The sequence below is a fragment of the Haemaphysalis longicornis genome, unplaced genomic scaffold, assembly GCF_048455015.1.
Source record: "Haemaphysalis longicornis isolate Haplotype H1 unplaced genomic scaffold, Haemaphysalis longicornis Haplotype H1 scaffold_14, whole genome shotgun sequence".
Classification (NCBI taxonomy): domain Eukaryota; kingdom Metazoa; phylum Arthropoda; class Arachnida; order Ixodida; family Ixodidae; genus Haemaphysalis; species Haemaphysalis longicornis.
Genome location: NW_027526245.1, coordinates 25,362,930 through 25,375,686, shown reverse-complemented (window position 1 = coordinate 25,375,686; position 12,757 = coordinate 25,362,930). Strand labels below are relative to the sequence as shown.

The 12,757-nt window shown below is 45.0% G+C and overlaps 1 protein-coding gene across 1 annotated transcript in view; it reads right to left on the bottom strand.

Annotated features, from left to right (window-relative positions):
• Window positions 1-1,699: 1,699 nt before the first annotated feature.
• LOC144165208 (monocarboxylate transporter 9-like) overlaps window positions 1,700-12,757 on the bottom strand; it is a 178,564-nt gene continuing 167,506 nt past the window's right edge. Inside the window, exon 5 of the mRNA XM_077695327.1 lies at window positions 1,700-1,960. Coding sequence (XP_077551453.1) covers window positions 1,752-1,960 — 209 coding nt within the window. The 3' untranslated portion in view covers window positions 1,700-1,751. The remainder of the gene's footprint in view (window positions 1,961-12,757) is intronic.

The window sequence follows — 12,757 nt, the reverse complement described above, 5'->3', positions numbered from 1 at the left end:
CCTGTGTTGTAGCAAGCGTGGAATATCCACCTCGCCTACCATTGAATATGACAGAACAAGATAAGCTTAACTTTGTCCTACGAAAAGCCACCAAACAGGATTTGGGCATTCCAATATACATCTCCACGGGCGTAACAGCATCCCCGAGGAGCTTAGTGAAGCAAAAGTGATTGCACAGCCCAGAGGTGGCCCAGTAGGGTCACCTGTTAACACAATCTGCGACTCTCCGCATCTCTACCACTCCCCACACAGAGACGAGTAAACCCTCAGTTATTCGGAACGATTGCGTATTCAGAGCTTTTCGTACTCATTCGGGTATTTATACCTCCCGGTCCCTGGAAAAAATGTACTTTGAGTTCAATGTTGAGAGCGAAAAATCCCGAGAGGACCCCAGCAAGACGCCTAGTATGCGACACCACTGCGCTATGTTGACGATCGAGACTTATCTCACAAAATCGGCATTAAGAGCTGAGCTTACGGTTCGGTACGATTTCCAGTGCGAAATTTGCGAGGAATCTGATATCGTGCCTGCGCTCCTGTCTACATCAGTGACTCGGGTACGTCAGAAATTTCGAGTTTACTCGCACATTAACCTCACCAAATCATCACCCCCTACACCAGCTCCCAACTCAAACACGAGAAGCCAGCCACCTCATCTCTCCGAAAAAACGAATGAATCACGAAGCAGCCCGACGCTTCCTGTGAAGCTGAGCTCCTCTCCAGTACTGATGAGGGGAGGGCGTAAGAATCGGCTTTAGGCATAAACGACGTCGCCCCACATTAGAAATTCTCTTTTGCACATTCATCACTCACACGGTGGCAGTGTGGAATATGGTGACTAAGGCCGCCGAATACCTTTTTAATCCCGTAATGGGCAGTCACAACTACCCCGACGGGCATAGTGACCAATGTCACTATGGCTGCGAGCAAGCTACACTGATGCACACAACATGGTTATGCCTTCTGTACTTCCAAGACTACAGAGATTAATCATTAGGACACAAAAGCAATCGGGGCCTGTTTGCTCAACTGTTATCAAGACATCGCAGATACTCTGTCAAAATGGCTGAAGACATCGCTAGAGCCCGTGGGCTCCCAGCGGTCATCTGGCAGAGGGAGACAACGAAAACACCCCTTCACCCTATTGTATCCCTTGTTTGTGTGCAGAATGCTTTCCCCGCCATCTTTACCGTCACCACCACCAGTTCATAGTGAGCTGGACAGATGACAAATTGCGAATTTTCAATGAGTGCTTCTTTCAAGATTGTGTGATAAACAAGTACAGCAAGTTTGCTGAGGCTAATCATTTTGAAAAGCAGCGCTAAGAAGACAGGGCAGAAGGGCGGACGCGCTGTGTTGTCGGCCCTTATTTTTGTGGCCCGTCTCCCTAGCGCTTTCCTTCGAAATGTTGATTAAAGACGAGCACTGTCTAAAATCTCCGCGACCACTCCATAGAAGCTTGTGTGAATTAAACATGGACGACGTCCATTCGGAAAGTTTGCCGACATAAAAAACCTTTCTTCATTTCCTACTGAAAAGTTGCTCGTTCACTTTCCCTTTGCTGCTGTTCTCTTTTACAGTAACAAGTGTCCAGTGCATCCACGCGTCTCATTTTAAGAACACTCTTTACCTTTGTTTACCTGACAAGTAACTGCGTGAGCTGAAGTGGGACGCAAGCGCAGGCAATAAAACACAAAGGAACAAAGGAAAACGTTTTTCTAGTACACGCGTTCCACAGTACATGACTGTCTCTACCGACATACGGTATCTTCCTCCTGTAGTGTTGGCGGCAGCTCGGTGACGACCGCTGTGGTGTCTGCTACTACAACTGTGGTCTTTTTTCTGTTCTTGCAGCGTCCGGTGATCCAAACGCCGGCGGTAAATGTGAATGCGAGCAGCAGTAATCCTCCCATTAGGTGAAACACGCCATCGTACGTGCCGTAGTTGTCCCGAAAAAAACCTGACAAACAGGACACCAAGAAAACCGTGGGCGAAATTCAATTAATAATTGGCACAAAAAATATGAATCAAGCGTTCTCGTACGGGTAAGATCTAGGAGGCACCAAAAGCGCACAATTCAAGGCACATGAACTACTATTTTGACTTTTGTATGTTAAAGACAGGAAGCGGACACATCTCTGCTGTATGCCAGTTTTGTTGACAACCCGAAAGTCTAGCTCATATTATAATACAGTTTGTGTGCAATCCCAAGCTTCCACCTCTCCGATCCCCTCTTGCCACCCCTGAGCTGTGGGAGAACCTGGTGACCAGCGACCATCTGGAGGTCCAACAGCTCCTGGCATACAGAGCGAAGGCTCTCTGCTCACTTGATGGATTCCCGGAGTAGGGAACCACTCCCACTTTAGAAAGCTCGAATAAACGTTTCTCTCTCTCTCTCTCTCTCTCTCTCTCTCTCTCTCTCTCTCTCTCTCTCTCTCTCTCTCTCTCTCTCTCTCTCTCTCTCTCTCTCTCTTTCTCTCTCACGGCGGAACGAGTCCTTGTAATTAACATTGACATAAGTGCTTGACTCCAGGCCACAGGACCAATCCGCAATGAAGTCAAATCAGTCACGATTTCTGGAAACCGTGTGTATCTTCTGCGCCAGTTTCATAGGAGCTCGTTTTGAATGAAAAAGGAACCGTTCCTGCTGAAGTATTTATAATGAACAAGCCCTGTGTGCTGGAAGCCAAAACGTCAGTTGCGAATTCTTGCACTGGTCGGCGTCCTTTTCCACTCAACGATACCCTTACCCTTAACTATTGCCTCAAGGATAAATACGAACATATGAGAATTTCTGCTTTTTTAAAGTTATGCCAACTATTTTTAGAAAGAGGGCAACGGTTTTAGTGTTAAGAGACTCATTAGCCAGGTGCAAAGGTTCAGTGATATACATAGAGCAAGCAAATTTACACATATTCTTAAAGTTTTAGAGGCAATGCGGGTGTTATTTCTAGTCTGCTTTCTAGTAAGAAAGGAATGCAAACAGGTGAAGTGATATATCGCAGGCACATTTTGATTCTCGGCCTTGTGTCCTCCGCAGGCTGGTAAATAATTATCGATCTGCCTTCATTAGGAACATCAATGCATTCTGACGGGCTAGTTGGTCTGACATGAGGGAAATAAAATTGCGCCAGTCCTTGTAGCACACTTTTATTTCCTCATTTGGGAAATTTGATTAGTTGGTGTGCAACTGAATACGAATGGAAGAACCTTGAAGATGGAGACGACATTATGTTACCAGATATGTGCCAGCGGCGCACCACCCGTATGCACCGACCGCCATCTATATTTTCGCTTGGAACACGCTCGCAAGCGAGTGTTGCACGCGACCACGGTCGCATCCGCGGCCGTACATCCGCTTGAACGCACGGCAGCACGCTCGGCCACTCTTCCCCGCCGCGGATATTCCTCACCAATGCTGCCATGAATCTCATTTTGCTGGCACCGTATATGAGCAATTTTTTGTTAAATTACACCTGTGAGCCTAAGGTGAAACAAAATGTATTGCACCTACAGAAAAGACAGCATTTAAAGATGGTTGGGAGGGATGGTGAAATGTGTATAGTGTCAAATTGCCGTACGGAAACATTACTCCGCAGCGCTTACACAACTGTGCGATGATTTTTATTCCTACAATTCACAGTTTTCTGTTATGTGCGCGCTTTTAATTAAATCATTTATATTTAGCTTGATGCACAAAACAAACGGAATACTGAGGTATGCCGTGGAAAATGTTTGTACACGTAAGGAGGTATGTAGGAACGGTAATTTTTAATGTCCCTCCTCCCGGCACTTGCGGTTGCTCTTTAGAAGCTCTTTTATGCCGTGAATACTAAACAGTATTTTCTGCTGCTTTTCTTAGCCCCCTCTACCCTTTGTCATACCTGTTGCAATTTTTAAGCACACAAAAATATTTTGAATACCGCCAGTATCATTCCGAGACCATAGTAGGTCGGCGTACAGATTTTACATGCAGGTGTTACATAAATAAATATCAGCACAGAAAACAATCAGGAATGCAGTGAAATGACCGTCATCACAAAGTGTAAGAGCTGACAATATACTAATTTGTTTTCTTTTCATTATAGTTAGGAATAATACGGAGCTGAAATTCTTGAACAACACACTTGTAAAACTTATAACATATACATACTTATACAAAAAGCATAATCAAGTCACACTTTCTAACCTCTGACGAGACAAACGTACAGCAAAAACAAGAGAAACTGTGCATGAAATGCAGTGGTACACAGGCAAGTAACAGCAAACTTGCGAACATTCCAGTTCACACTGGTGGCGCAATGGCTCTGGGGATGCGATTGTTACCGCATTAACACAACATATTTTCTAATTTTGATGCAAAGTCAGATGACGATTTTGCATTAGTTAAGGATCGATCTGTTCGATTCCCTTATAGCAAGTGGAAACAAGTTGTGCTTGAACATGTCATTGCGGTAGGAGTACGCTTTTAGTGTGTGCGAATTTTTTGTGCCTGATAAAGCGGGAGTCTGATGGGCGGATGTACAATGATTGGTCAATTTTATAATGGCTGTGAAGTAGCTAAAAATAAATTTAGGCGCGCTTGTTTTGCTCTATTCGCTAGTGTTTGGAAGCCAGAGCTTGCTAACCTATTTGTGGGAGAGTCCGTGCGCTTATATTTGTTGCAGATGAATCTTGCTGCCTTCCTCTGCACATTTTTTAGCTTTTGAATGTTAGTGACTGCATAAGGAAACCATACTGTGTTACCATATTCTAATACCGGTTTTACGTAGGTGGTATAGGCTGAAAGCTTGTTTGAGTGAGGGGCCAAGCAAAGGCATGTGCGAAGATAAAAGAGCTCGCGCAGAGCAACAGAAGTAATATTAGAGATGTGCGCATCCCATCTTAGCTTTGAAGTAACCGTGACGCCTAAATATTTTTGTTCAGTCTCTTTTTCAAGCATGGTGCCTCTAATGCTGCAATCATACTGTATGGCTTCTTTTTCGGGTTATGGTCATGCACACTGTTTTTGGTCGCTTAATTGACATTTACCACATGTCGTACCAGTTGGTGTAAGGAATCGCTTAGTGCAAGGTGATCAGAATGACTGTCCATTTCTTTGTGTATATGGCAGACGTCGGCGAAGAGCCTAATGTTGAAGAGAGATTGTCAGGGATATCGTTATTAAAAACAATAAATAACAAAGGCCCCGAAAAGGAGCCTTGCGGTACTCCGGACGTAACAGGCAAGGCTTCTGATGGTACTTGGTCACACAGGACATATTACAAAAGGTCAGTTAAGAAGACCTTAACCCAATGTGTTAACATTCCATCTCCAATAGTACTTCGAAGTTTTCCAATTATTTTGTTGTGACATACGGAATCAAATTGTTCTGAAAAGACTAGTAGTATGACATCCGTTTGCGCGCAGTTGTTACTATATAGACAGTGCGAACTCATGAACAACTTCTGTTAGTTGCGTAATATTAGATAATCCTGTGCGAAATCCGTGCTGCCAAAATGACAAAACGCTCTTCATCTTTAAAAAACGGTTGAGTGTTTTAAGAATACATGTTCCAATTTTTTGCATGACGGGCTGGTTAAAGATATAGGCCTAACATTTCAAGGGCTATCGCAATTTTCTGCTTTGGGAATCGGTGTTATTTTTGCTTTTTTCCAGTCGTCTCGAAGTTTTGCTACTAAGATAGATTTGCGGAAAACCAAACCGAGGTGTTTGCTGCACCATTCGGCATATCGCTTAAAAAAGGAATTGGGGACGGCGTCTGGCTCCGAATATTTTTGGGGGTCTGGATCGAGCAAAAGACAAAATATTACTTCGTCAGCTACATATATAGGGCTGATTCCAGTATTATCGGTATGTGCCAGCTGTGGGATTTTTGCTTCATCTTTTGTAAAAACAGAGTGCAAAAATTTGTAGTACTTATTGGACTGTGACGTTTTCTGTTGCAATAAAAGTTCAGGACTGTTTTTTTTTCTAGGACTGAAATGCTCGCATAACCTTTGTGGGTTACCAGTAATGAATGACGGCAGCGTTGCTTTAAATAATGTTGTTTCGCTTGCTTTGTTTTGGCCTTAAAGTGTGAAATGCCTGCTTTTAGTTTTGACGTATTCGCACTACAGCACTGTTTTTTACCGCTTTCCGTAGTCGTTTAAGTTTCCGCTTCGCGTGTAGAATTCCTCTTGTGATCCAGGGGTTATTTCTTTCCCGCCATGTAGGCCGCAATGGAATAAATTTATTCGCGCGTATAGAACAGTGTGCTTGAACCTTAGCCAGAGGTTATTTACAGTTGCGGTGGCATCGCAGTTCCATTCCACAAACTCGTAAAATTCATGATCTAAATAAGTTAGTAGTCGTCTGCGTTACTGAAGTCTGGAACGTGGTTTTGTGTTGATTACAGGTGTAACCTGTGATCAAGTGTTAACCGGCAAATAGCCACTCGGTGGTCTGAAATGGATTTCTACTACATAAACTTGAGTGTCAATATGGCTACGGTGACTACTAATAATTATTAAATTCAGTACAGTTGTGGCTATTACTTGAACACGAGTTGCGCAGGAAACAATTTGATGGATGTGGAAATTTAACACTAAATCGAACAAATCCTCTTAACCCTGTGAGATGTGGGGCATTGTACTACAATTTATATCGGGAAGGTTGAAATCACCCATTCACATGAATGCAGAGCTATGGTCATGCTGCTGAAGAAAATCGTGGATGGAAACTATGCATTCCTGACCAGAGGATGGGCTACAATAAAAGCAACCCGCCACTATTTTATTTTCATTTCATTTCATTTATTGAAAACTGCAGACCTTTGCAGGTCCAAGCAGGTGCGCACGCTACAAGCAAAAAGTACATATACAGGCACTGAAGTCAGCTAGACATGAAAAAGAAAAAAGGAAAGAATTCGACACACAAGTGCACGTTTACAGGCCCAAACAATACAAAGTTAGCAAAACAACCAAAGTGAAATCTTATAGAGTCTTGTAGGAAGTTCCATTCTTCCAGTGTTCGTGAAAAAAAAGAAACATTAAATGTATCGGTCGGTGCAAAATAAGGTGTTAGGGTTCCGGGGTCATGGTTGTCGTATGTCTTGTGGATACGGGTGTCATGTACTGCGTCGGGTCTAGTGCTGTTTGTCTGTGCACAAGTTGGGAAAGAAAATCAAGCCTAAATGTCTTCCGTCGTGACTCAATGAGTTCAATGCCATCAGCTCTAATTAAATCAGAAGGTGAATCAGTGCGACCAATCTTAGAGAATACCTTACAGCTATTCTTTGGCTTCTTTCTAGTTGGTTGGCGTTTTTCTATGTGAACGGGCCCATTATTACGCGTGCATTGTCTAACTTTGGTCGGATAAATTGATTGTTAGGCCAGGAGCCTGACATCTGGACTTTCCTTCTGCTATTGCATAAAATTTCGCAGAAAAACTGCTTCTTTGTCCGGAACGTCTGGCAGCAGTGTGTGTTGCATGGTACTCGCTGAAATTGAACATCGAAATAACAACGCGACGCCTCAGCCTCGAGATGATCTGTCTTTTCGGATGACAGCGTAGTTAGGGGGAGTGAATTCACGGTCGAGTACATCTGACGAGAGCCAGGTTTCTGTGATTGCGACTATATCTGGTTCATGAAGAAGGCATCAAGTCTTCAAGGGGCTGCACTTTATTCACGACGCTACTAGCATTGACGTTTAGTAATGTTCTTTTTGTTTTGTGCGGTACTCCACGTCTTCGGCCGAGTTGGTATTTCATTATTTTGTTTGTTCGTTCAAGGGCACCCTTTCTCCTTTCTCCTCTTCCCAAACGATCGCACAGACATTTATTCACAGCTTCTCGAAAGCCAGCGCGACTTTTTCTTTTTTGTCTCGGTTTGTTTTTTTTTCGGATTTCGCGAATTTTGCGACAAAAATCTTTGCCAATACCGTAATTGGTTCCCTTAAGATGCTTTCTCATCTTGAGTATGGCATCCTTCTGACGCGAACCCACAAATTTGAAGACACCTCGTCTGGTTTTATTGGGAGCGGGTGTACCTAGCCGGTGGATGCGCTCCATCACAATCGGTTGTAGTTTATCCTGTATGACGTCCTTGTTTGAGGTTTGTTCGAGGATTTTACTTGTCTCAGATTGTGTTTGCAGCAATCCGTATACGATTAAATTGGATCTTCTGCTCCTATTCTCGAGGTCGTCTATTCTTTATTCTGAGGTTTGTATTACCCTAGTAATTGAATTAAGTGGCGTTTTGCGGAGCCCTATATCTACTTCAAGGACTGACAGAGCGTCAAGTTTCTTATCAATGTCTAGTAGACGTTCTTTTTATTTCCTTATGTCGCTTGCATTGTCCTTCAGTTGGTTAAAAACTCTTCAAGGGTTGGGCCCGTGTTAGTTTCAATGTCTCCTCCAAACAATCACAGTTTCTTAAGAAACTTCGCGCTGTATAACGCCATGCTAAACAGCCGTGGGCACGGCAACACCAACAAGAAGCGGTCACTTGAGCGAAAGCATTTACCGTAGTTCCTGCTCACCTGTAGAATGAGGAGAAATGGGTTAGCGAACCGCATTCCGCTGCTGATGTCATACCCAGTGGCCGTCGCATCGGTGAGGCTTGTCTTTATAGGTGGTCTGAAGGGGGCCACTGCCAGTTGGTTCTGCACACCGAGATGCGCCGGTGTCGTCTTGCGTGGACGGATTCCATACAGCAGGCCCGGCACGTGTAGGTCCCTGTCGTTCAAGATCACCGTCGTTCCGTTTATCCTCAGCTATCTAGTGTCGCCACTGCTGGCGGCGCACAGCTGGATGGGGCAGAACTGCAGAATGAAGACCGATGGGTTAGCGAACAGAATTCCGCTGACGAATCCGTGCTTAGTGGCCGCCGCTTTGGTGAGGCTGGTCTTTATAGTTTGTCTTAATGGGGCCGCTGCAAGTTTGTTCTGCACACCGAGATGCGCCGATGTCGTCTTGCGTGGACGGATTCCACTCAGCAGGCCCGGCACAGGTAGGTCCCTCTTGTTCAAAATCACCACCGTTCATCTTATCCTACGCCATTTATTGTCGCATTGCTGGCGGGGCCCAGCTGGATGAGGCACAACTGCACAATGAAGACCAGTTGGTTAGCCAACCGCATTCCGCTGGTGAAGCCGTACCCAGTGGCTGTCGCATCGGTGAGGCTGGTCTTTATAGGCTGTCTTAGGGGGGCCGCTGCAGTTCGTTCTGCGCACCGAGATCCGCCGATGTCGTCTTTGGTGGACGGATTCCAAACAGCAGACCCGGCCCGTGTAGGACCCGCTTGTACAAGATCAGCGCCGTTCCGTTTATCCTAAGCCATCTATTGTCGCCATTGCTGGCGGGGCACAGCTGGATGAGGCACAACTGCAGAATGAAGACCAATGGGTTAGCGAAAAGCATTCCGCTGGTGAAGCCGTGCCCAGTGGCCGTCGCTTTGGTGAGGCTGGCCTTTATAGGTTGTCTTAATGGGGCCGCTGCAGTTCGTTCTGCGCACCGAGATGCGCCGATGTCGTCTTTCGTGGACGGATTCCATACAGCAGGCCCGGCACGTGTAGGACCCGCTTGTACAAGATCAGCGCCGTTCCGCTTATCCTAAGCCATCTATTGTCGCCATTGCTGGCGGGGCACAGCTGGATGAGGCAGAACTGCAGAATGAAGACCAATGTGTTAGCGAACCGCATTCCGCTGGTGAAGCCGTGCCCAGTGGCCGTCGCATCGGGGAGGCTGGTCTTTAGAGGTTGCCTTAAGGAGACCGCTGCAAGTTGGTTCTACACACCGATATGCGCCGATGTCCTCTTGCGTGGACGGATTCCATTCAGCAGGCCCGACACTGGTAGGTCCCTCTTGTTCAAGATCACCGCCGTTCAGCTTATCCTACGCCATCTACTGTCGCCGTTGCTGGCGGGGCCCAGCTGGATGAGGCACAACTGCACAATGAAGACCAGTGGGTTAGCGAACTGTATTCAACTGGTGAAGCCGTACCCAGTGGCCGTCGCATCGCTGAGGCTGATCTTTAGAGGTTGTCTTAAAGGGGCTGCTGCAAGTTCGTTCTGCACACCGAGATGCGCCGATCTCGTCTTGCGTAGACGGATTCCATTCAGAAGGTCTGGCACGTGTTGGTCCCTCTTGTTGAGGATCACCGCCATTCCGTTTATCCTCAGCCATCTCATATCCAGAAATCTGGGACACGAAGCAACGAGTGACCACGAAGCGAAGCACGCGCGTTTTCAATGAGAAGAGGCTGTTTTTTTCAATGTAATTCAAAATTAGTGCTTAAATCAAATTTGTGAGGACGGGGAACGCTTCCAGGAATCACTGCGAACATTTTAAAGGCCACAGCACGTTTGCGCACGCAATATTAGTTGTTCCCACAGCGAATGAAGTTTAAACAGCGGGAGCCTAATGAAGCAGCTAAAATTTGGGTTCACTTTCAGCCACCTTTCAGCCACAAAAACGCGCCCAGTGACAACGCAGTGGCTGAAGTGCAAGTTGTGTTAACGGATATATCTAGAGCGGGGACTTGGCTTTTCTTGCGGGCAAACGAAAAGTCATCCCGCGGACGATAAAGCGTTCCAAATTGAAAATTTCTGACACAATGTCACTGCTATCGCCTAGCAGCTACATAGACGCTATCTTCATTCAGCACTTCTGTGTGCCGATGGCCGAGCTGTTTTGCCTCAGGCACTTCGGGTTGGTTTCATTTTTCCGAGAGGGGATGTCGATTCCGGACCTCAAAGCTCTTTTCTTTTTCAGATTTTACTCTGGTGGTGCAAGTACGACATTTTTGGTTACAAACGTTTGTACACCTACTGTACCTCGCTCGTTTTCTTTACAAATTTTGTCCAGATATCCTTTTAAAACCTATTTTCTCTGCTTATGAGGGATAAAAGTTCCTCGCAAAATATTTTTAGCTCAGTTTAAATGCTTTTTGTGTGTGTATGCAATCTTAAGGTAGCAGGCTCATTCGTTTATTCAACATACAGCAGTTACCAACGAAAAAGTTCAGAAATTGCAAAAAATATTAGAAGTGATAGAGGTCTCAGCAATAATTTTGCTAGGTCATCTACGCAGTTCACGTGAAATAAAAATGTCACAGTTGAGGAAAGTTACAAGGTCGGCGCTAAACAACAGCTCTCATCATGGGGGTACATGCGAGAGGAACGATATCTCTACGTGGTTCGCATGTTGGCCTTTACCTTTGACCATACAGACGGAAAACATTTTCCTTACGCCTGATGTTTCATGCCCCACGTGTAGCGAAGGCGCGCATGTTTCACATCTTGGTGCTGCGGTCGCCATTTTTTTAGAGCAGCAAACAATCTTGGCAGGTCAAAAATCGCTTTGTGGTCACTGTGGTAGACCGTGATTGGTTCTGCGACCATTTTCGCTACATTCTTATGCAACGAGGAAACACACGCCGGGTGAAAAAACGTGCTCCCATTGCCGCAGGCGTGGTAATAAACCATTGTGTGGTTTGCACTTCACACGAGAGTATCGAATGAGATCAAACGGCCCTTTCGAAAGCAGCTGCAACTTAACCTTTACCGGGAACGCGTGCGCGGGTGTTCCTATTGTTCACAGGACCTTATCATCCATCATATGCAGTTTGATGCTTATTGAAACAAATTTTATACCTTCGTCGTCATTGGACTGGGCGGTGCATATTTATGTTGTTTTCTATGTGCAACATAGAAAACAATTTGTTGATTTCAGTGGTCACGTTTCAGATCTTGGATCCGTTAACTCCGGGGTGCCTCAGGGACGTGTCCTGGGGCCTTTATTATTTCTGGTGTTTATAAATGACATAACCTCTTGCGTACACGAAAGTGTTCGTATTCGTTTATTTGCGGACGATTGTCTTTTGTACAGAGCTGTTGAATCATTTAATGATCAAATTACCCTCAACGACAGCCTGAATTCAATATCTAATTGGTGAGACATTTGGGGAATGCAGCTTAACCAAACCAAAACAGTGTACATGCACATAACTAATAAAAAATGTCCTCTTATGTTCAGTTACTCTGTAAAGGGAGTCGAAAAATTTCTCACACCAATAGCTTTAGATATCTCGGCTTAACGTTTACATATAATCTAACCTGGTCAATGCATATTGACAAAATCTGTGCATCAACACGTCGTCTGAACTGAAAACTGAAAAAACTGAAGAACAACAAACTGAAAAAGTCCCCCTCCCATGTTAAGCTTCTTGCATATAACACGCTAATCAGGCCTCGTCTTGAATACGCGTGTATCGTTTGGAACCCGTACACTAAAGACGACATTAACAAACTTGGACGAATTCAGAGGCTGGCTGCACGGTTCATACATAATCGTTACCGCCGACATGACTCGTCTACCCCTTTAATGCAAACAAACAACATCGTGGCGTTACAGAGCCGCCGAAAAGTAACAAGACTAAAATTTCTTTATCAGCTTTGGAACCGTAAACTTGCACTCGACCCCGCTCCTTATCTAAACCTTTTGCCCCACAGACCCACCAGGAACTTTTACCCTCTTAAATTTAACTCGATTTTTGCACGCACAAATTCAAAAATTCTGTTTTTCCGCGCACCATAAGTGATTGCAATGCCTTGAAGCCGAAACCTTCTTATCAAATGATGTTCCTCAGTTGTTAAACCAGCTAGTAGAATGAAATATAACGGTGCCATTATCCTGTGATTGGTTTTTCGTATCTAGTTGTGTAAAATCTGAGCTACGCTACTGTGCATAATCATTGCTGCCTTGCTTCGCGTTT